This window comes from Ammospiza caudacuta, chromosome 1 (assembly GCF_027887145.1).
Source record: "Ammospiza caudacuta isolate bAmmCau1 chromosome 1, bAmmCau1.pri, whole genome shotgun sequence".
Classification (NCBI taxonomy): domain Eukaryota; kingdom Metazoa; phylum Chordata; class Aves; order Passeriformes; family Passerellidae; genus Ammospiza; species Ammospiza caudacuta.
The window spans coordinates 42,929,621-42,954,679 of NC_080593.1; the positions used below are offsets into that span (position 1 = coordinate 42,929,621).

The window sequence follows — 25,059 nt, forward strand, 5'->3', positions numbered from 1 at the left end:
ATCAGCTCTATGAAGATATTTTAAATATTGAACAAGTACATTCATGCTAGTGTAGCAAATTTGGATAAACTTTAGTATTTTGGTTCTATAACATATTTGTACTAGTGTGAATGTAATGAAAGTAAATCTTGTCTTCTGGTGATTTATACTATACTCCTTAGACATTTCTTTTTTAAAAGTAGATGTCTGCTTTTTGTGGATCTGACTTCCAGGAGTTATACTAAACAAGATTAAGAAATCAGTATGGAAATGTGACAGAAATAATGAACTTAACTACTCAACTCTCTGCTTTTCCCTTCAATTTCTCTTGAATAACAACTTATATTTCCTTTGCCAATTTACAATTTCAAAATGAAATATAAACTGTTAATAAAATAGATCCATTTATTTTCAAGAGGTTTCATGCATCACATGACCCAGATTCATAATTTCTGCCTTGACAGTTTTATTAATACTGTTCTAAATTTGCAAATATGAACAGCTGGAAAAGTTATCCAAGGGAGACTGTTTATCTGCTGGCTCTTTTCAGGTTCATGGGAGTTACGAGTCGGGCTTGAGCTCAATCTGCAGTGTGTTAAATCCAGTGTGTTTTCTGAAGTCACAGGTCTTGCACACAGGGACATCCCCCACAGTCTGGGCACTTTATGACTGCTAAAGCTTTGTTTTCATGGGAGAGAAAAGAACATTAAAAAGCCATTCAGAGGAGTAAACCAAAGATCTACCTACCCTGTAATTTTTAATTTATTTTTTTTAACAATGGCTTTTAGTGGATGCCTAGGAAAGACATGACAGTGGGGCAGGCAAAAGTAGTGACTTCCCACATCTGTACTCCAACTTCTAATCCCTCTCTGGCTTGAAGATGAGTCAGAGGTTCTGCCTTCTTGTTTAAGACTGTATCCTTGTGTTTGTTGGCTGAGCAGTGCTTGCATGAAAAGTAATTTCTGAGAAGGAGCTAGTTAGGTAATCCTGCAGTAAAAGTCATTACATAGAAAAGCAATTTAAAACATGTTGCTCTTCTAAATTTATTTTAAAAGATACAGTGTTTTCCAGGATTAAATGCAGTGGTTTTGTTGCATTTTGCTCTGATTTCCCTAGATGTCTCTTCTATTCCTCCCTCACCTGTATTAAAAATGGGGAAAACTTAGGCAGTCTCTATCCTCCATAATATTATTTACATTTCCTTGAAATTATTTGTTGTATTTTCTTAAAAGCTGTTTGAATTTGGAACTACTTTGAAGTCTCTGTATAAAGTTACTCACTTATGTTTTTTAAAATTCCTCAAGAGGCAGTGCTTGAATAATTACAGTTGCAAACTTTGATTTTCACTCCTTAATATGATTTCAAAAATACTTTTTTTTTTTTGGTTGAGTAATGTGAGATGAGCCCCAGTGCAAAGGACTTTAGGCATCTAGAAGTGACATTATGTGATGTTGTCTCTTTTTAACTGTTCTTTGTAACTTTTCAGATAAATATAATTCTCCGGATACCTCAATTTTTGTTAATTCTGCCTTAAGCATAAGATTTTAGCCCAATTCTGTTATTTAGTTTTGAGTAATTCCCAATTTGATCTCTTTATTTTTACATTTACACATCAAAATTTTATCTGTGGGTTAGTTACTCCCCTTTCAACCTGTGATTACTTCTGAGTTCTGCATAGGAGTACTGTTTGTCTTGTTCAGTTGTTGTTTTCAGCATTTTACCTTTTTGCATTTAAGAAATTCCTCCAGAGCTGACTCTGATCCATGTTTTATTGCTGTGTGTTTTTAGCATAAACCAACATTATTTGCTATCATTTTTTTTGGAAAAAAGGTTTCTTAGTAGCAGACAGTATTAACTAGAGGGGGAAAGGAAAATCTGAATGAGGAAGAGAATGTTGTACTGTTGACATAATTTTTTTAATAATATGGTATTAATCATTGCATTACACACAAATCAATACCAGTTGATTCATTAAGCATTTAGTCTTTGTTTGTTGATTGTATCAATTTTCAGCCTTTCTTTCACCTCTTTAAAGAAGGTATTATTCCTTGTAATGTTTGTTTCTTTGACCTACGTTTCTGCAATACATTTTAAGAAATATTTTAACGTATGGCTCTTTGTCTCTTGTTAGCATAATCATACTTTTTACTTTAGTTCTTATATATTAGCTTGTTTAGAATTTCATCACAGCTTCTTTGAAGCCTGTAGTATTTTCATTAGCTTCTTGCTTATGTAATACCATAATCTGAGGGATTTTTTTGTCTGTTATGTTGTTATTTGTGTGCCCAAGTCCATAAAGATCATACAGTTCAGCAAGATGGTATTTCAGAGAGGAGCACTGCTCTGCTTCATTTTATATTTTAAAATTTGAGGGAATTTGGGAAATGGTTTGTATGTGCTACCTGAATTTAAGCATCTCCATGAGTATCATTATGGTGGTGTAAGCATGTGCTTGAAGTTAAGCATATATAACATATAAGGCACATTTCAGTGTTGCTTTATCTTTCTCAGCTGGGAGCAAGTTCCTGCTTACAAATATGCAGTATATTGTCAGCTCAGGCCTTGATAGAAGAAGATTTATTATTTAGATTGTAGTTGACATAAATGAAGAAACAAAACTACTGACTTGACAGTTTGACATTTGTGTTTTGTGAGATCGTGCATATTTAAGTGAAATTTAGAGACTGCTCAGTCTCTAATTTTGCAATAAATTATGACTGATTTGACATCTTATATATGGAATGTTTCTCCATTTCCTGAAAAATTTCTGTTCATGGGTGCGCCACTTCTTTAAGGATTATATTTGTGTGTGTATATATATATTTATATACATGTAAAAAAATTCACTCTGAAACTGTATATACTGGGTGCAGTATATACTATCTTCAAATCCTATACACCAATAATACATTTAAAAAGCTATTATTTTATCTGGAATCACAAATACAAAATTCAATTAGAATGTTACAGTATATAGTGAAAATAGGATTACTATGGAAATAAGGTAGACTATCTGTGTTTAGATTCAAATTATGAATGACTGCAAACAGAAAAAAATATGGAGTAGCTGAGGCTTAATGTGGTTATGGTGAGCTGTGTTGTACATGTCACAAGAAATCATTGTTTATACCTCTGTTACTAAAATTTAGGAATATTATGCTGTTTTCTCCATGATTCAAACTCTATAAAACAACATTTTTCTTTTTCCTTTTTTTTTCACAGCACTTGCTACTAGCAATAAAGTTTATCATGGCATTTGTAATTCCTGATAAACCAAGAGATATCCAGATGAAACTCGCCAAATTGGAATTTGAATCTTTAGAGGCTCTCAAACAACAGGTAAGAGCATTTCAGATGCAGCTTCATTTTCCCTTAATCCATCATTACTTAAGAAGTATAGCAGAAAGCTTTGACATATTTTTCTGTCCTTCCAACCCACCATTATATGCAAATCCACTTCAGGAAAATGATGTGCCCTTTCAGACAGCTTGAAATTCCTGGTGTGACTGGTAGTGTGGCACCTTATAATGTCTATTTTCCTCATGTGTGCAAACATACTTTGTTTATATTGTCACTTTTAAGGAAATTAGGCTCTATGAAATCTTGTTTCAACTCCTGGAGGTATTTGTTATTACAACACCAGAATTTCTTTCATTTCTGAAATACCATCACAAGTAAAACAAGTTAACTTGGCTCTAGTAGTAATCAGAAATTGTAAATAGTCTGAACATGTTTGAAATAATTGTGTTGAGAGGAAATAGTAATGTTGACCTATTTTACTGTCCATACAGTAGTCTCATTTAATTGTGTAAAAATATAGTTAACAAACATTCCAAAGCAATTTAGGAAAATTAGAAACTAGATTGTTTTACTGAAAATTTCTGTTTTAGCCAATGATTCTGTAGAGTCAGTGGTGGAGATCACAAGAGATGAAGAGTTGCATGGGATTGCCTTCAGTAGGATATAGAGATCCTACAGAGCTGGTTTTGCAATGATGGCATTCTTTAGGAGTTTCTGACTGTACAATGCTAGATGGGATTTCTAAGCTGTCTTACATACCAGAAAATTAGCTAAGAATAAAAACTCCAGCATTGAGCTGCAGAGACTGGTTTCCCTATTTCTTGTTGTTTCAGATATTTTCGTACTTCAGATGGTGGTTTTACGTGAACATGTTGTTTGTGTGCTTGACATGCACTTGCGTAAACTCCTCTATACTATTTATTATGTGTGTAAAATGGAAAGTTACTTTTTAAAGTGTCTACTGTAGCTGCATTTGACAAAATGATCTCTTGATTCTGAACAAACTGAGTCTATAAGCAATCCACTGCCTTTTGTAATTAAAATCCCACAGTTTTGTGTGATACTAGAACATCACTATTGAGGTTGGGTGCTGTCTTTCTTAATCAGCCCTGACATACATAATCCAAATCACAGTTGTATCTAATGCCTGATAGTTTTGTTTTGTTTCTCTCTAGTAGGTCAATATGAAGTTACCAGGAGCTGAACAGGGAATCTCATGGGATTTTTAGATAATATTAAAAGGAACATTTCTATTTCAGCTGTTCTTTCTCTGTTTTCATTTTGTAGACAGGCAAAACTAGGTCACCCACTGGAATGTTAAGGCCAAGTGAATATAGTCACCTTTGGTCACAATGTTCCAGCTGGAATATGTGCAGTCTCTTTCTATGAGTGTGCATGTCACCAGTTAGGTCTTCATCTCCTATCCTAGCATCTGTGCATTCCTACAATGATATATGCCTGATTCCCAGTTTTTCAGGGTTGCTTCATTAATTCAGTAGAAAAAAGCTAGTCTGAATTTCAGCAAAAGCCAGAAACCTGGCCTAGTTCTCACCTATGCTTTCAGACTTCCTAAAGGATCTAGGGAAGAGTATTGGCTGAGTTTCAAGTGCCTTGATAGGTAGTTTAAATGCAAGTATATGCCATCACCTTTTTAGATTTCCCCTGATTGATACTGTACTATGTATGCCACAGACATGTAGATATTTGGACTTTCTTCCTCGTTCTGTAGTGTTTTTTGAGTGAAAAAGATCTGCATTTAAAAGTAGTACATTGGCACTGCAAGAAGATACCAAAACATTTCGTTCAGAAGCACATTTTCTATTTCTTCCTCTTGTTACTGAGACTCAGCATGGTAATTTATGCTGTATATCTTACTTTGAAGCAAAAAATAAGAACAACAAAATCCCCCAAAACATGTATTCAAAACAACAGGCATAAATATCTGGGGTAAATATGTTGCAGGATCAAGTGTTATGAAGAAACTGGTTTGTATACTTTTGTGCAAGTATGCATCCCATTCCTTTCTTGATGCTATCCAGACATGCATTCCATTGTGTTTTACCATACAATCTTTTGGAGTACTGCTGTCTTGGGATGTAGCTATTAGAAAGGTACTAACAGTGCCATACTGTAAACTCTGAGATGCCAAAACAGATTATTGGGCTCTGTATCTCCTAATACAGCTGCTTTGAACAGTTATATTGATTATGTTTGGGATCCTTAACTTTAGGCAGTGGGAGTACTTTTACATTTTCATTAATGCCAAGCTAATTGCTTTTTAACATGGTACAGTGGGACTGTGACTATTCTGTGTTCAACTCCATTTGAAGACTTGAGTGTCTATTTGAAAGGGATTTTAGAGACTGGAGTGTCTCATCTAATAGAGATGAATAGTCAAAATTAGAGCTTGTTAAAAAAATCCTACTTTGAAGGGTAAAAAATGCCATAAAAAAAAAAAAAGAAGTCATTTTATATTGGAATGTCAGTCTTGTTTTGAAGTTCTCAAACTTTAGGAAAGGCTTTTAGAAACTCTTGAAATGTTTCTTTGAAACATTTCTTTACATAGTTTAAGACTGTTGAAAAGGGGTAGACTGTTGAAGGGGTTGAATAATGTGGCTTATTTTGAGAAATACTTTGTTATGATACAGTTCTAGTGTTGTTTGTTTATGTAACTTGTTTGTTAATGTAACTCAAGACAAAGTATGTTCATCTTTCTGAATCCAAATTGGAGGATGTGCTACAGCTGTAGATTTTGCTTCAGATTTCCCTGGTATCCTTCGATGGAAAGAATGATAGAGGAGGCTGGTTAGACTCTGTTTTTCACAGAATCACAGAAATTCTAGGTTGGAAGAGACCTTTAAGATCATCGAGTCCAACCCATGTTCTAACACCTCAACTAGATCATTGCACCAAGTGCCACATCCAGTCTTTTTTTAAACTCTTCTGGGACCTGGGGCAGAAAGTAAATTAACGTGAACTTCTTTGTAGAGTACTAAAGAGATTATGGATCAAGATTCTTGGAAGAGGAGCAGGAGCAACTCCTTTCACACTCCCTAAAGTGTTGTCAGGTTCTTTGTCATCTGGAAGGAAGCCTGGATAATGGGCAACTAGAAATGGGTATTGCCAGGGTGATGGGCCCATCAGGATCCTTTCTGGGGAAGTAGCCACTTGGTAAGGCGGAGTCAGGTGCCTGAGACTCTCCCTGCATCTTTGCAGTACTCTGCTCTGGTGCCTGTACTTGCTACAAGCACAGAAGCATGCCATGCTCTTTGGTCTAGTTCCTGTTTTAGGGAGGCCTAAGTATAGATGTGCCTGCAGGCAGCATGGGAACAGTCAGTTAATTCTCCAGTGGTTCAGGAGTTACCACTGCATACATTGCACATGGAAATAATGATGTCAAACTTGTGTGAGGTCACTATCTAGCATTTTCAGGGCAGTGACAGTAAAAGTTTCACTAATAAATACTTCAGCTTCTGGATAGATCAAAGCTTAATGAATAGACAAAAAACCCTTGTGGCTGGAGTTGGGTCAGCCATATATCCTTACAAAAGGTTTAAGTTCCAGAAACACAAGACAACTACAGATGAAACAGCATAATTTTCATTTTATGGACTAGGTTACAGTCATGTTTTCAGGTATTAGGAGATCTCCCCAGTATTACCTTCTTCCATCTGAGGCAAACATCAAATATATACCTTTTTTCTGCACTAAAACTAGACCCAGGCAAAAGATAGCCCAATTGGGAAACAGTAATTATTCATGCAATTACTTTCTGATCATGAAGTACAGATAGTATCAACTCCAAGATAATGTATAACTAGTTAATATTTTTCAGGGAAGGATAGTGTGTTAACACTGATTGACATTGATGGGGAATGCCTATCTTTTCACAAAGTGCAACTCATTACACAGCATCAATACCAGGTCTGAAAACACAAGCTCATTGATAGGAAAATGCTCATTTTTTGTGGTACTTCTGCATTAAAACATCTGAATTACATAAATCAGGTAAAGATGTTCTTTCTTATGGCATCTCCTGCACCAGTCTCTGAGCAAGATAAACATAGCCCTGATGACAACAATAGAGAAATACATTTTCATGCAAGAATTGGCTTTTTCAGAGTAACTATAGAGGACAAAAGCTGGAGCAGAAATGCAGATATGGAGGATTTTTTGCTCTGTGCATCCCTTCCCAGTTTCATCCCTATCCCTTACCTCTAAGGGGACCTAATCTATAAATATCCTGTCATCCCTGTGCTCTTGATTCCTTCCTTAGTGTTCTAGCCATCAGTGGGCAGTATCTTTTAACAGCAGTGCCTTTCCTTCTGATATGAGGAGCCTTTCAGTGCTTCCTCTGAAGAAGCGAGCCCATCTGTTAGGTATCTGCTGTCCATCTGCAAATATTCCACCAGAAAGCAACTCCAGACAGATAAGAGGCTCATGAGTAAAGGGCCCAGTCAGCTGAGTGACAGCTGTCACCCTTCCTCAACTGGCAGTAATGAAAAGGGTCAGGCTTAGTGAGCACCAGCCATGAAAAGATGCTTCCTTTATCCTCCCTGATGTATTTCTGTTCAGAGAGTGATAAAGCAATGCAGTTAAGACCTTTTGCTCTTTCATACAGTATCTCCCTTGGCAGTTGTACCATCCATATGCAATTGCTTAATGGCAGTGCTGTGGTCTGGATATCCATAAACAATTGCTTCAGTTGCTTTAGAGTGATGTCCAGGTGTTTGTGTGTCAGTACTGTTCCTTGCTAATGATTTCCAGCAGAATAACAAGTTTTTTTAAGCAACAGTAGGTGCAGCATTCACTAGGATTTCTCCAGCAATGTCAACCTTTTCCTGAAAATGGGTCTTGTTTCTCAGTTCCCTCTCAAGGAAATGGAAGAATATAGGAATCCTGTGACTGATGTCTGCATCATCATCATCACTGACCAGAGGCTTCTTCAAAACATGGCAGTGTGTTTACAACCTTCTTTTTGAAAAGATAGTGAGACAATGACAGAAAGAAACAGGTGTCTTTTCACCTAGGTGCAGTCATATGGAAAGTTTAAATCCTTCCTCCCTCCCTCTTCAGGTATTTTGGTATGAGAAAGTTGCTGTTCTCTCAGTGAAAACCTGATTCAGGTAGTTTCAGTGCCTTATCGTTGCAATTCACTACACTGCAGCAGCTTTAATAATGGCAAGGTTTCTGGTTTCTGACTGCAACTGCTGAACCTTGCCATTTCCCCTGGGAATAGTACCCACTAGCACTAATCACATCCTTTCCAGCAGGAATACTCTGTGCTGGCCTGTTAGAGTGTGTAGCCTCTCTGAGAGCAGCTTCCTTTAGCTCAGATCAAAACAGAAGTATTGCAGACTTAAGGGTCTTCTGTATGTGTGACATTTGTGCAGTCTCCTTGCACCTCTTCAAGCTGTTTTTGTTGCAGAGATTTTCTGTGTGCTAGCATATCATGTGTCTCAAAATATGACTGTGGAGGTGATGGGCCAAGATGACTTGACTTATCAGTGAGCCTCAGAAAGGACCCTTCTCTTTTTGTGCTGGAAGGAAGAGAACAGGATCTTTGTTTTTAACTGTCTAACATTGGAGGAGTGTAAGTCATTAGTTCTTAACATCCTGTTTATTTATCGTGCATGGAACTGAGGGCAGTTTTTTGTGAGTCTGAACCAAACTCCTGGATTCTGCCTTATTTGATGCTATAATTACCAGAATTTAGAGGGACCTGTAGTTTCAGGACTGCCCTCAAAACACCACTGAAGCTTGTTTCATGCTTGCTGGCAATGCTTCAGTCAGACTGGAGGAAGGGCAAGTAGCTGACATGAAAAGATTTCATTCAGATAATCTAAGATTTGCAAAACAGCTTGTAGGAAAGACTGCAGAAACTTGAGCTTAAACATTGAATTTAGGTTGAAACAGAATATGAGTACATAAACCAATTGCTTTATCTTTTGACACCACTTTCCCAACAAAAAATCCTTGAAAATAGCATTGTTTCTAAAGAAAAAAATTATTTTTTAAAAAGCCTCATTTCTTTCTGAAGAAATATGTGGCTGCACTTTTTTCTTTGGCTCTATGGGTTTGTGTAATCAGATATAACTCACAGCTGATGTTAAAATAAAACCATTGCTAATCATTGTTGGTTGCTGTAGGTTTCTTTTAAGAGGGCAAACCTGTTACTTCAACTTCACAAATTCAGTTTTTTTCCTGTTGAATAGGAAGAACACTTTCAGGCATGTCAATATAACATTTCAACATGTTTGGTAGCAGTAGGATATAATGCAAGTAAGATTCATTATATTTTCAGGTTTTTAATATCAGTTTTTTTTAAGCCTAGAAAGACTTGCACCCAGTCATAGAACATACTGTGCTCAAACATAGTTTTGACAGGGCATTTCAAACATGAATTCCTTTAATCCTGGAGCTTGCTTGAGAGTATGTTAATGAAAATTTCTTTCAGTAGAAAAGTGTTAGCAGAACAAAAATAAATTGTGTTCTTTGAAGAAAGGAAAAGTAAAATCAAATTTGGGAAGGAGATTTGTGTCTCCCCATTTGCTACTTTTCAGCTGAAGGTGAGATGACAACAAGTTTATCTGCTTCGGAATAAGTTCAACATTGAACTACGGGACCCTTGAGAGCTAACAGTAGAAATACAAACTTTTTAATAGGCATATTGAGATGGTAGATGGTACTTTTGCAACAAATAATGCACCAACTTTCCAGCAGGTGTAACTTTCTTTTTCAGCCAACTCTGTGGCTGTTGCTTGGGGTAAAATTGTGCATCACGTTATGTTTCCATAACAGCTGAATCTCTCTGGAAAGATAACCCATTTTACCTTTTTTTCACATCCTGACCTAGAGCCTGGTGGTGGAATGAACATCAGTCAGTTCAGTACTCTCGTTTTGCCTGATGTCCCAGGTCACTGACAAGATGTGATCTCAACAAGGAAACCTGGAGTAATGGGATAGGATAAAAACTAGGTTAAAATTGTCCTTACTGTAAGACTGCTGCAGCTACATGAGGCTTTCATAGTTTCAGAACCCAGTGGGGTTCCCAATTATGTGTGTACTAGTTTGAATGCAAGGCAAGAGGCTGTTCCACTTCCCATACAAATGAGGGTAAAGTGCACAGTGAGATTTGATCTCAGGAGCTCTGGTAACAGCCTCTTACAGGGCATTCAAGTGTAGTTACAGACTTCTAAATGTGGTTGTATCTGTTACTGAGAAGGTGAAGAACTAGAGTGAGAAGCAAAAATTAAATCTCTTCTCATGTTAAAATTCCTTCAAAATAAAAAATCCCCCCAGGTTGCACTTACCATGCTTTGATAATGGGCTTGTCTTATAGAACTGAATAGAATTTGATGATAAAAGAATACAGTATTTGTTGCAAGCAGCTGTGGACTCCGAAACACCTATTGCATTTTAAATATCCTTTTCCCTATGCCACCTCAAAAGATCCCAGTAAGAATAATGGACTTTAAGAGGTAATACTAGTTTATTGGAAATAATTAAACTTGACTCTGGAAAACTTTCTCTGTGAGCAGGAAGACAATAAGTAGGATGCATCTCAGCTTTTCGGAGATGATTATTTCAGGCAAATTTTAGGTGTTTAACTCTTACTGATTGTACAACTACCACCCCTCCTCCCAAGAAGATCTCTGTCATCTTGTCTACAGGAAGAGTATTCTGAGGTGTAACTGGAGACCAAAGAGCAGGAACCCACAGAATTCCTGAAAAAGAGGAAAAAATTTAGAAGTGGATTCATGTCTGCATGTTGCTAGTGATGACACTTGTACCAAGATTGAGTCTTTGCACATGCTGCACAGCCTGATTATGGTGATTCTAAGAACAAGTCTTCACTAGGGTATGTTGCCTACACAGCCAATGGGCTTTTGTTCATTTTTGATTTTGAAAAAATCTCTATTCCTCCTGGTGCTGCCTGCAATACTCCCACTTTCTGTGGTATGAGAAACAGCACTCTGATATATATTTCCCATTTCAATAAAACTCATGGCAAATAGTCAAGTTCTTGCCATATTGATTAATTTTTATTTCAAAATGAGATGTTAATTTCTTGTCTGGATAACATAAAAAGAAAAAAAAGTAGGTAATGTGTGTTTAAATTCAATGGTGTGCATTAATACTTAATTGTGTTGTAAATACATAACTGTAGCACATGCTTTTGGTGTGTTAGAGGAGTCCTTGTGCAAATGTTTTTCACGCTTTCATCACAGACAAGTTTGTGAAGGTGGTTTCATGGACTGCTGCTTCTGACACTTTCAGATATCTAATTCTGTACCTTCTCCCAGCATCTAAAGAGCTTATATAGTTGAAAATTTATTGACAGGGTGATTTTAAAAAGGTAAAAATTGATACTTGTCTCTGTTGTGTATTATTTTCTCTCTTTTTCAATCTGTGGTGTTGACCTGAACCTGTAAGTTAGAGGCATTATTTTAATGGGCAGCCCAGGGTTATTTTATAATCACAGGTATGTTCAGGCAAACCAGGTATAAACAGTGTCACGAGTGGATATAAATACAGAACGTTTTCATTTAATTAACAAGAGACAGCAAAATCCCTTGGTGCAGTCAAGGACTGTGTTGCAAAGTAAGAGAGGAGAAGCTACTGACACTTTGATCTGTCCCTTACTGAATCCATGCTCAGTACCATCTTTCCTTATACTTTCTGCTACAGCTATGGCTTGAGCTTTAATCTCATTAGGGATCTCTTCTGCAAAGACCACTCCTTTGACTGTCACAGAGTGAACCCTATCAAGCATGGCTTGGATTTCTGTCACACAAGCAGTGACAATTTGTGCAGTACGTCTCCCAACTACTGCTCTGTACCAGTAATATCCATTAAGACGATTTTTTTTCTACAAACTTGCCTTAAACCATTAACTTTTCCTTACCCTCTTACCTGGTTGGAGTTTAGGATGGATGGAATGGTCGCTCTTCCTTCTCCAAAACTAGGCAAAGACTGCACTGCAGGAGGTTTCAGTCTTTGAATGCATCTGTCTCTTGAGGTGTTTGTCTGGGGACACCTGCCTGGCAGGTAGTGCAAGTGATTGACTCTTAGTCAAATTACCATTCCCTAGGAGTCACTGAGTTCCCAACATATGGCAACATTTGAAATTTGGCTTGGGGCTTTTCTGCCACTCATAATTTCCTAGAACAAATTATCAATTCATATTTCATTTATAGTCTTGTAATTTATGCACATTATTTGGCAACCCAGTTTTGTCTACTTGTCCTTTTTGCTGCTTCTCAAAATTAGTGATAATTCAAAAATTTGAACGTAGTCAAATTTGTGCTGAGGAAACCCTTCCAAGTGAACAGACGGATATGAAGCAGCTTAGTCCAACAAAGGTGGTTTTATTTGTTTTGACTCCATTGTATTTGAAGGCTTCTGCAAACTCTACATATGCTCATCCATGTCAGCTGAAAAATAATTCTGTCTGATGGTATCTCTGTTGTATCAGAATAGACACCACCCACTTATTCATAGATAATGAGCAATTATGTGTTCTGTGTCAGTACCTGTTTTCTAAGACTTGCTGTATCCATGATATAAGGAATTTTGCTACCATGTCATAAATAATTTTGCCCTTTACCAGTATCCAGACTGACACCTAAACTGTACTTAAACACATTCTTTAAGAGTTTGTGATTTCACAGAATTATAGACTGGTGTAGTTCTGAAGGGACAACAAGAAGTCATCCAGCCCACATCCCCATGTTGAGCTAATTGATGTAACTGAAGCTCCTTGTGGACAAGGAAAGGTCATACTTTTAAAATAAACACTTTGTGCAGAGTGACATTTTGTTAGAGAGGTTTTTGGAGTTTTCTCCTATTTGCTTTGGATGATTAAAATAAAATCCATATTTTTTTCTTTCTGGAACAGTTTGAACTGTATGAGAGATTTACTTTGTAAAAACGTGCATGTGTCACAACAAAAAAGCCCAACCTCTGTCACTAGTAGAGATGTAAGCACACTAACTCCAAGTTGATAGGTATGTGTGGCAGAACAACACCAGCAAAATTTAGTATATGTGTTTCACAGATATGATGAGGAAAGCAATATTTTCACTAATGATTGTGTAACTGTAACTGGAGATACGCTGTTCAGCGGTGGACACTGCTTGATTGGAATAAAACTGGTAAATGATGAGGAACTGCAGAAAATTTGATCCCTTAGCAGGGCATGACAGGATGTCCAGTGTCTGAGGAAGATGCAGAGGGTCTGTGCATGAAAGGGAAAGAAAATGGAGAGTCCCTTTTTCTCCCTGTGCCACCTCAGGCCACAAAACCAGGACCCTATGTTGAGTCACTTTGCTACAAGCAGGTGTGAGGTATCAACCAGAAAGAAGTTCTAACTTGCTGTTATCTTCATTTCCTGCAACCAGCTAGCTTCCTTACGAGGAGACTGGTGGCACTTGTATTGTCAAAGGAACTTGGTTTTGGCATTTCTTAATGGGCCTGTATTATTAGGGAATCAGAAAGGAGCTGTGATGGTGTACAAGAATACAGGAGATGATGATGATGATGATACGAAAGTCTGCAGAGATTAAGCTCTGATGCTTTTTCCAGCTAATGCACGTTTGAGATGCTTGTGAGAGGTCTCTGTTTACCACAGGGACATTTATAAGCCTTTTGTTTCAGTTTTAGCAGTTCTTTTTAATACATGTACTAGTGATTCTCATAAATTAGGTGACAGCCTGTGTCGTAGGAAGGGGACCAGGACACCAGCTGGTTCATCACAGGTCCAGTTTATTGAAGAAAGCATCAAACACTTATACAGCAAATAATAAGCTTATGAATATTCTGCAAGCCAAGCAATCTATTGGTTAAACTATACCATTGACTCTTCCTCATTCCTTTGGGCCTACATCTCTCTTTTCTCATGTCTCTTTCACTATTTGTTATCATACTACAGCTAGGCCCAAGGACACACTATCTAGCAGGTGCAAAACTTGGAATTAGCCACGGCTTTGTACTTTTCCAGTCTCTAGTCACCTAATTTTCCCAACAAGCCTGAACCAGCAGTTTGTAACCTTTGCTGCCATAATACAGGGGGGATTATTTAGGGACAATTTATTTAGGTTGTCAAGAAAAGGGTGAGAGATGTCGTTATGTGAGGTATGTAGGTATGTATTTGCTAGTGCGTGACTTCTTGATGAAGAGGTCATGTGGCCCAGTGTCTGAAATCAGCCATTACATAAAGGAGGCATGATTTTGTATCTGTGAAAATAGGTGGATGTTGGTCCAAATTAGGAGGAAACAAGTGTATGAGGGACAAAAAGAACTTTCGTCAAAGATAGTATGCCATCTCTACCGGCATCCACAAATGTCTAGAAAAGAATAGGAAAATGTGGCAACTAGGTGCTGTACTTTCTCCTAAAACTCCCACAATTTCCAGTCATTTCTATCTCCTGATTTTTCTAGGACAGATGCAGTATCTTTGTATTTAGTAATCTTCAGTTATTCTTTCTTCCATGGTAGCATTCTGTTCCCTTTTGAACCATTTTTGGCTTTAGGATCTACAATATCCTTCAGGAAGCTGTTCCACAACTCATTATCCTTGGTGCCAAGGATATAGGATGATTATTTGCAGATGTTTTAATATATTTCAGTTGGGTTTGCTGGGAAAAAGTCTTTAGCTTTTGTATATGAGAAGAGATATTTGGCCAAATTGTCATGGAGGTCCTTTTGCCTTCCGTAATACATGATTTTGAGTTTCTGTAACTTTATTTTATGGGCTTTGTGGAAAATATGATGGCTTGATTTACTTTTAGCTTGTTAATGATGCTTGCAAATTTGCTTTAAGGTAATTATTATAATCAAATCACATGCTTCAGGGCTTTAGCTGACTCCTTTTTTCCTCTGTTTATGTATAGATGGTCAAATAATCTGCATTGGTACAAATAGTCCTGTTTCTTGGAGGCCAGGTTAACATTTTGCTAACACAATGAAAGCTAGACAGATTACCAAATTTGGGGAAATTCAAGTTGGCAGGATCCCTGTAGTTTCTTTTCTTCCACCTGATTACAGTACCTGAATTGATTTACCTAATCTGTTTCTTGCCACCAGAGTGGGAATATTAGGTGCTAAGGGTACTTTCCTGTTCATTTTTAATGGAAAACTGCTTCATCTGCCAAAACATGGAAAGTCTGGAGCACTGCCAGTTTGGTAGTTGTCGTTAGACAAGATATCATGACTTGGTTTGGTCTCATGGCCTGTTGTGTTTTTGAAGTATGCTCGGCAGTTAGACCACAATGTAACAGTGCCATGATATTGTTTATTTTCTTAAAATAACTAAGTGATCTCTGTCACTTTGTACAGGGACACTTAAAAGTCCAGTCTTTCAAGTTTTGTTAACTTTATGGAAGAAGAAAATATTGCACTGATTAAGAATAGGTACATATTCATGCATATATTGCGTTATTTACATGTGTGACTCTTGCATAAAGTTGTATTGTGCATCTGAAATTTTAATTTAATTCTAAATTAAACATTCCATTAGTAATTAGCTTTCTTATGAGAGGCACTTATGTGCAGAAGGATTTGTCTCATGCAAGGAGTACTAAAAAACACATAAGTTGAATCTTTCTGCTTGGAATCTCCTGTAGTTCTAGGGGGACATTTTGTTTAGCGAGTTCTCCCATCACCTCCATAATGTGTAGCCGAATTCCAGCAGCCCCTGCTTTCTGCCTACCACTAGAGTTGCATCTTTCCTTTGTAACTACTGATTTACTTTATTTATTTTCTTAAAGGCATCTTTATAGTCACAATAAGCAGGTTTTGAAAAGTTCAGCTGACTGTAGGCAACTTCCGTCCCTGGAGGATATGCATTTAAAAGGTACTGTCTTTCTACTTAGGTATTGTGTGTGCATAGTATTTTCCAGCAAACATTAATCGTACTGGGTAGCTTTGAGGGCAAAACTGTTGCACTAAGGTAAACATTTGAGAGTCTGCTTTAATGCCCAAAGCCTCTTAGCTTTTTTAGGTCAATTTATCTTGTATCCTCTGACTGTGTTTCTAAGCTTGCTACTGCTAAATGCTGCTTTTTAAATTCAGATTCTGTGTTCTGTTTTTGTTGACAAGGTTAAAGAGAGGGTATCTCACAATTAAGGTCCCAAATTCAATGGCAAGAAAACCAAAGTGGTTCTTCTTCCTTAGAGCTGGTACTTAAGAAGTAAGATGGTTGTTTTATACTTGCATATATATATATGTATATACACTTTATATATAGCATCTCTGGTTTTTGTATTCTGCCAGTGTCATTACAATACTGGTGCTAAATGAGGCTGTTAGGCTACAACGTGTTAGGAGGTAAACTTTTTGTTGACCAAGAATGTAGGAGTTCATTATTTATACCTAGAGTTTCTGGAAAGACTTTATTTCACAAATGTTTTCTGCAAGCTATAAATTATTATAAACAAACATATTAAAAAAATGCATTATGTATTGTGTAACTATGCTAGAAAGGGCAAATAGAGGTAATTGTCTTAAAAATGCCTTGTTATTTACATTGATACCAGCAGAGATCTCAGATATCACTTGGTAAGAACTATTTTTTCACAGAATATGTTCAAAACTTGTAGCTTTGTTAAATACTTGAGTTAAATACTACTTACTACTCAACAAATTTTCTTTCCCTTCCTCCTTAGTGAATGCCCTTGGTTAATATTTGCCATGCACTCAGCTAGAGATTAAATTACTGGGGACCAAGAAGAAAAAGCACTTGTAAAAACACAGGTTTCTCCTGCTGTGAAACCATGGCTGTAGTGTGCAAAATGTGATTTTTCTAAAGTTAGGTTTACTGGCAGGGGATATATGTGAAAATGCCCAAAAAGCAGAGACCTCATCTGTTCCTGCTGGTAGCTAGCATGATGCCATTAGTGTCTGTAACTGGGGAGCTCGGCGGGCGGGGGAAGTGAGGCAGAATTGTTTGGAGTTCTTTAAAATGTCTCCTTGAAAGCCAGAGAGTGAGAGAGGTAGAGAGGGAGAGCTGTCAGATAGTCAAATATCTGGGAGATGGTTTGGCTGTCACAGTATATGGAAGTTATGTAAGGTGTATAAGCATGTTACATAAGAGCTCCCCTGTGCTCCAGGTCACCGGCTGTGCTTCCAAAACTCACTGCCACCTGCCTGAAACCAGCCTGGAAACACACACAGCACTCTTGGAAAATGGGCATATCTGTTATTGCTGCAGCAGTGGCAGCATGATTGCATGAGAGACACATATCAAAATATTCAAAAGTAATACAATGATTTGTAAGAAGAAGAGAATCAAGTGTCCATGAGAATTTTTTTTTTAACTGGGTATCAGTATAAAATAATAAATCACATACAGCAACTTATATTGCAGTGCAATGTGTTTAAGTACTATGAAGTGGTAGGGAGTTTTTAGGCCCAGCAGGAAGGGCCTGCTCTTTATATGCAGTCTGAAAAACCATTTCTTTGCATTTGCAAAAAAAGAATTGCAGCTCAGCATTTTTTTTTTTTGCTAGTTATTTTGTTACTGCTAGTAAAATCTTCTGCAGATTTAACTTCAGTTCTCCTGCAAATAGAAGCATGGATATTTCTCATGGGGGAAATATTTGCTGAGGCTTCTTTAATCCATCGCAGTTTAAGATCAAAATCGAAAGGTGCTTGATGATGAGCCTTTTCCACCCTCTGCAGCACATTTTAATGGTAGCAGTAAGAGCTCAATTCTTCATGCTTCGGTCACATAGCTACAGCTCCTTCCTGCCAGTGTGCCAGATATAATTTATATTACAGGTTAAATGGTTGAAATCACTGTAGTAACTGTAATAGATAACAGATGAGAACTCTATAAGACATTCTCTTCTTAAGTTATTGGGAAATTGAATTCGGCTTTGCAAAGGAGTATTCTTTTTCATCCTTCACTCTCCTCTCAAAAACTTGCTTGGAGGTGGGAAAGGCAGCACAATGCCTTTGTGCAGATGGCATGGAGTGTTTGCAAGGAGCTTCTTCTCATCCAGATGTTGTGGAACAAATCACATGTTCAGAGCCAAAAGCTGACAGAGTGCTGTAATGGTCACTGTTCAAACAAAATGGGAGCAGTATTAGTGTCACTTTGTCCAGAAACAGTTTGCTTTGGTTGTGGGACAGTCACCATTAAGGTGAAGCCTCTGTACCTGACAAATATTGAACTAAACTGAACACATTTTAATTAAAGACTGCTAATACCTGAGTCCAGCCTGTAGCCCAGTTACCTCTTCTGCCTGGTGGTGCTTCTCACACCTGCAGTTGGGTTCTGTGTTCCTACCCAGCATTGCTGCCTCTGGTGTGTAACAGTGCTGTTGGTGCAATTCACTGCCAGAGTGAGGGGCAGTTCAGCTGTGTGTCAGACCTTCCCCCCAAGCCTCCTGCAGAAAGCTTTCTGCTATTTCAGTCTCTTGGCTGGTCCTACAGGAATCTCAGCTTTCCGTGAACTCTAGGAAGAGACAGAAGTTTGGCAGAAGTTACTGTAGCCTGTTTTCCTTCTTCAGTGCCATGAAACACTTTTTGTCACCTCACAGTTGCTGGGATCTCAATGTCTGCTTTGTGAATAAGTGCTTTTTGCGTTGTTAGTGCAAACTGAGTTTCGTGTCTTTTCCTTGAGGAAGTTCTCTGTCCTTATTTCCCATGTCTAGGAGGATTGCCCCATGGAGCCATGCTGCAGTTCCTGTTCTGTTTAAGTAGAACATTTTGCACAAACATCCTGTCCACTTGCAAGTCACTAGTCACTGGGAGCAAGATCTCTGCAGGCATTTTTATGTAATGAAATTATATCGTATTATTATTTACATGTGGAGATATGTGTATGCAGTATGTATAGCCTGTGTTCATCATGCTGCGCTGTAATTTTTTGCCACAGCAGAGTTTATCTCTTACTGCTTTCTTATCTATAAAGAAATGGGGAGCTGGTTGTTTCTTCTCCAGTTGGGATTTCAGGACTGGCTGTCCACAACAATCATGTGAGTCAAGTGTATCAGCAGCAAATCCATACAATAAAACTTAAAGAATCAGTTAAGGTAAAATAGTGTGTTTTTTAGCATTGAGTCTTTATATAAACAAGGGGAAAACATGTTAGCTCATACTCTTGCAACAAGCTAGTTCTGCTAGTTCTGTACGTCAATCTGCAGCTGGTTGATTACTGTTACCTGACAAAGCGTCCCTGAGTATGAAATAAATGTGATTTACAGAATTGTTTGTTATAAAAATAGTCTCCTCCCGTTCCTCTCTCCAATTTATTCTCTGAAATTTTGTACCTGCTTTTTGTATTCTGTTCATTGTGTTTTGTTCTAGAAGAGTTTTTGTCTTTACTCATCTTGGTGTATGGACTCTTCAAATCTTCCCAGTTTCTCATTTCTCTGTTTTACTTATCTTAGTATTTCTTGTCTCGATGGGAGAGATTGTTAGGTTGTCATGCAGTGAGTTTCCTGAACCTGATTTCATAACTGCACTCCTTGCCTCATTGCGGTTCGCCCTGGACTCTAATCAGCTGTTAGGCGTTTTAAAGTCCCTGTACAGTGGGTATTTTGTAAACATCATTTATTTGCCACTATGAGTGTTCCACAGCTCTACACAAAGTGACAATGGAATTAATCCAGGAAAAGAAACAAGCTGAAAAAAGTCATTTAAGTACCCATGGCAGCCTTGCTCTGCTAGGCAGTTTGTTTACATTGATTTTATAAGGACACAAACAAAGAACTATGGAAGAAAAGAATCTATTCTGAATTGTTCAGTTCACTCATCACAATATTCAGTATTTGAACAACATATCCCAGCCTCTCAAATAGATTAAATGGCATTTAATTTACCCTCATTATGAACACATTTTTGTTATATCACTCAAAATACTTAGTTCTTCAAGGCCTTCATTTCAGTGATAACAGAATGTGATGGTTTCCAAAGAAAGCCTGGTGCAAAAACAGCTGAATACTGAAACCTGAAATTGAAAGTTGAGGAGGGTGGAAGAGTGACAGGAAAGGTAGTTGCACATGGCACATTTAGAAGATCTTGTTCGTTCATTTGCTTTTTAGCTTCGCATTGATACCAAAATCAAGCAATTTCGTTGTCTCCACAGTAGAAAAAGTAATGAGCAATTCCTGCCTTCATTATCATGTTGAAATGTATGTTAACTGTGAGTTCTCTTATTCTATTAGAAGTACATTTTTATTTTCCTAATAGACTAACTCCTGTGCATATATACACATATTTATACACCTGCATTTGCCTCTGAGTCTGTACATAGCCATATACCCTTACAACTGTTTTTTGGTGATACTGAATCAACTTGTCCATGGCAGTTTTTAAATGCCGAATCATTCAGTAGCTGCTTTGTTTAATAAATTTTATTTATTATTTCAGGGATTTTTTTAAGGTTTGGGGATTTTTTTCCCCCTTTGGGTATGTGTACTGCCTATGGCCCCTACGCTGCATATGCTTATGTGAAAATAATTTTTTTCTGTATGAACTGTTCTTTCTCTTGTAAAATGACTTCCATTTTCATCAGTCTTTTAGATAGGGGTTTTACAGTTTGATTAGAAAGGCAAGACTAGTCATGAGAAAGTTTTATATATATTAGATCCTGGAATACTGAAGTAAAGTGTGGTTGAATTTCACCAGCAGGAATGGAGAATGCAGATATAAGATGGGCAAGTGAGTGATTCTTTTACAGCTGAGTGGAAACAATAGTTTCTGCAAACTGCATTGATGAATGAATGCTCTGGGGATGTGCTTTGTAACTTTCTGACAGTGGGAGATAATAGAAGTTAAGGGGCCTCTGCATGTAAGAAAGAAAAAATATTTTTAACAGCATTAATCCTGTATAGCTGATTAGAGGTGTTTATGTAGTACTGGCATTTTGCTATCTTAGCTAGGACTGCTAAATTACCTGCACTGAATAGTATACATACTGGGAAAAATTGCTTAAGATATGCCAGTCTCCTCCATATCTTGAAGAAAACAGAGAAAGAGGTTCCTCTGAAGAGGAATCTAAGTCTATGAAGGAATTTACCCCTCTCTGTTAACTGTACTTGGAGCATCTTGGGACAAGTCTCCTTCAGGGTGAAATGTCAATATTTTCATGGGTAGAAACCAGCTAAGAACTTGGCTCATAATTTAAATCCTGTTTGAAAATGGAATGTTTATATGTTGACCAAGTAAAGAGCAAAATTAGATATGTCATGATTTACTTGAGGGTGAATAATGGAGCCCACAAGACTGAATTTGAGCTTCAGAAAATATGGGTGTCATTCCCTATGCAAGGTCCTGCTTGGTAGTGTCTCTTCCTGTCCTTTTTTTGTGCTTCATTTAAACAAAGTGGCTTCACTGAAATGATGAATGGAATGTCCTTTTAAATGTTAGTCCTCATTTTTACAAATACTTTATCTAAACATAGATACATAGAAAAAAAGAGTGTATCCATAGAAGTAGAGCATAGGGTGGTTTTTTGCTTGTTTTCCTGTTTTTTATATATAAATATCCTAGATCAATTTAAAGAACACAAGGACCAAATTATACATTGTTTGTTTATGCCTGAAGGTTTTTGCATTTTTACTTTCAGGTTTGTTTCCTCCATTATCATAATCAACCTCTTATGCAGAGGGACAATATATAATTGAGTTTCCTGGAGAGTGTTATGCAAGAATATCCTCATTTCCCAAGGGCAGTGCAAAATAAATAAATAAATATACACTGTTGTCAGGGAGCAGCATTGCAAACCATTTCTGTTCTGATCTTAAAAACTTTTGCACCTGCACTGTCTATAAAATTAGCAGTTGGAAATTTGACTTCAAATTGACTGAATCCATTGAAATGAACACACTAGAGCAGTCTTTGTTTCCAAGGCAACAGTCAGCCCTGTTCCTAAGGATTCAAAAGGTGTTTAAATGACAAGGTTGCCTTCAGAACACATCTTACTAAATTTAAATTTTACATTCATTCAGAATATCTGGAACTATAAAACTTTCCTAATGTGAAGTACAGCTCTCATTATGTCTTTACTCAGTCATAGAAAGAACTCACTCCTACAAAATATTTTCCCTTCCTAATACTATACTCTAAATATGTTACAGGTTATGCTGCATTTCCAGTTTCTCACTGTAACTATTATGGGAGACAAGTAGTGATATCTATAGCTAAGATTAGATAATACTTTCTATTACATTAAACTACAGTATTAGAGCTATAGCAAAAATAGGTTCTGGAGGACATGGTAAAAAAACCCAATCAAGTATTTTGGCAGATCTAATCAGATCTAATGAAGAGCTCTTAGCCCTCCTAGGAAAACATGTTCATGATAAATGACTAATAAGTGCCTGATCAGAGTTCTCTGAACTGTTCTTTATATTGTCAAAGTGATTTTTCAGGATGCTTTTTCTGAATGCTCATGGAGAGCTTTTCCATGCCTATGTGGCCTCATGAATGAACAACGATATTGAGGGAGAAGCCTGCTAGCAAGGAATTACTTTTTGGCAAAGCCATGAGAAGAGTTAAGTTCTCTGTGTCAGAATGGAGCAAGTGGATGCAGAATAGATGAAAAAACTTCCAAAAGTCAGAAAAATTTAGTTTCATGTGAAGGAACAGTAGGCTGAAGAGAATGGTGAAAATTTAAAGGCACAGATCAGAAAGATAATTTTAACTATGACATTTGTGGTTGGGGTTTTTATGAAGGAGAGGGAGGGAAGAGTGCAGGCATAAAGCCTCAGATTCGCCTGACATGGAGACAGAGAAATTTGGTTTTGGCATAGATTCATATCTGTAAATGATTCTTTGCTCTCTGGTTACATATTTTCTTTCATGAATTGCAAATTCAAATTCTTACCGCATTTTGTAGATTTCTCTAGCTTGTTTGTGAAGAGGAGCTTTGAAAAATAATGATCTTTGAGGCAGTAGTATTGGGGAGAAGTCATTTACTCCATCATGCAAGTACTTCTGCAAATCCTTTGAGACAATTTTCAAATTAGTATTTCTAATTCCTTGGAAATACGTCGACTTGAAATTGTAGCACATTTAATTCTATTTATACAGGAAAGATTTGTTTTGGAGGTTTGTTAATCAACAGATGTGCTTCTGGGAGAGGTATCATTATACTGGTTTTGCAAAGCCTCAACTGTTTTCTAAAATACAGGTATTAAAACCTGTGTAGCTTTCCTGTAGAGTTTAAATGGTGAAATGTACAAATCTGTTTCACTTCATTGCTTTTGAAAGAGTCAAGAAACATGAAAGTCTTTAGCTGGAATAATCAGCCCAACTCCATTAGGTTTGCGAGCCTTTTACTCCCAAGCCCAGAGGGAGTAATGCTTAAAATGCCTAATGTTTTTAAATACCTTCTCCAACTTACAACAGCATTAATTATCAGTACCAAAGTGAAGGCTGAAGGTTTGTCAATGATATAATAATTGTAAAATGGGACTGAAGTGAGAAGTAGTAAATTGAAGGGAACTTGGCAAACCACAGCTTTGCTCCTTGTGCTCTGGATTTTGATTCCCCCCAATGTTCTTAGCTCAGTCTAATTTACAGGATGTTCAGTGAGTGACATTGCTTCACCTAAATTTATTTTTATTTTCACTGTTTAATGGCAAGGTAAATACTTACTTTTCTCTGCTTAGAACCTAACTGCTCTTCCTTGATTTACATGATGTTTATTATTCAGGATACTCAGTGCCTCCACACACAGTACAGAGTACAAAATAAGTGATGTAGATTCAGAATTGTCTCATTTGCAAATAAATGGTAGCTCTACATAAGTCTTGGATCTTCAAAATTGTAATTACACTCACTACTTTTTTGTTTTTCTTGTTGCCTGCCTAATGTATTCCTACTTGTACAGAAGATAGGGTTTTTTCAGAAATAATGTATGATAATGTAATCAAAGCCAAAGTGAGATTTTCAGAAATGCTGATGGATTAAGTGTCTAATTTCCACTGTCTATCACTACAAATTGTGTGGCCTTTAGAAATTTTTTGAAAAGTTCACCTTTCATTCATTGCAGTTACCAGATACAAAACTGAATCAAAGCTATTTATAATCTTCAGTCTCAAGTAGCTCTCTTCAGTTTGGCTAAGATTAATTTTAGGGTGTGCATCCTCCAGAATATTTTGTGCAATTCAGGTGTTACTCATAACTGCAGACAACTGGAAAGCTCTTCATTTAATCCAGCAGGTGAAATACTTCATCTTGAGCATTGCTGGGCTGCAGAGAAGAGTTTTCAGTAGCCTCAGAAGAGAAAATACATTATTTCCTCTTTCCTAAGAGTAACTGGCTGGCTCTTCTCTCCTGCAGTCATTTATAATGTGCTTGCACTCTAGATCTTGTTTTATTCCGAGTTTCTTCTGGTTGTTATGTTGTACAGTGTGATTGGATGCAATGTAAGGAAATCAGTAAACAAAATACCAAATCACTTTTTTCCTGAGAGGAAAGATTCTATAGTAATTTAGATTCTGATGTAGCAGGTAGAGGTATAACACCCTCTTTCTAAAACATGTTCTATAAGACACTTGCTTTCATTGAGCTGTCCGGTGCTCATCAGGTGCTGCATTTGATGAAAAATATGGTTTCATATATATAAATAGGAAGACATAATTATTTATTGAGGTATGTCATCTTTTTAATTTACTGTAAGTTCAAAAAAGCATGAAATGCACAACAAAGACAATAATGCTTGCTTATGTGGCAGACTTTCTGCTGTCTGTTTACATACCAGACTGTAAATTCTGTAGTAGTATCTTTTTATGCCTTTATGTGTCTCAGAAATTTCAAAGTTTC

General features: G+C 37.1%; 1 protein-coding gene across 4 annotated transcripts in view; it reads left to right on the forward strand.

The window, feature by feature from the left end:
• ANO10 (anoctamin 10) overlaps window positions 1-25,059 on the forward strand; it is a 143,605-nt gene that overhangs the window by 99,107 nt on the left and 19,439 nt on the right. For all 4 annotated transcript variants that reach the window (XM_058806385.1, XM_058806403.1, XM_058806393.1 and 1 more), the window contains one exon: window positions 3,202-3,318. In XM_058806385.1, coding sequence (XP_058662368.1) covers window positions 3,202-3,318 — 117 coding nt within the window. The remainder of the gene's footprint in view (window positions 1-3,201; window positions 3,319-25,059) is intronic.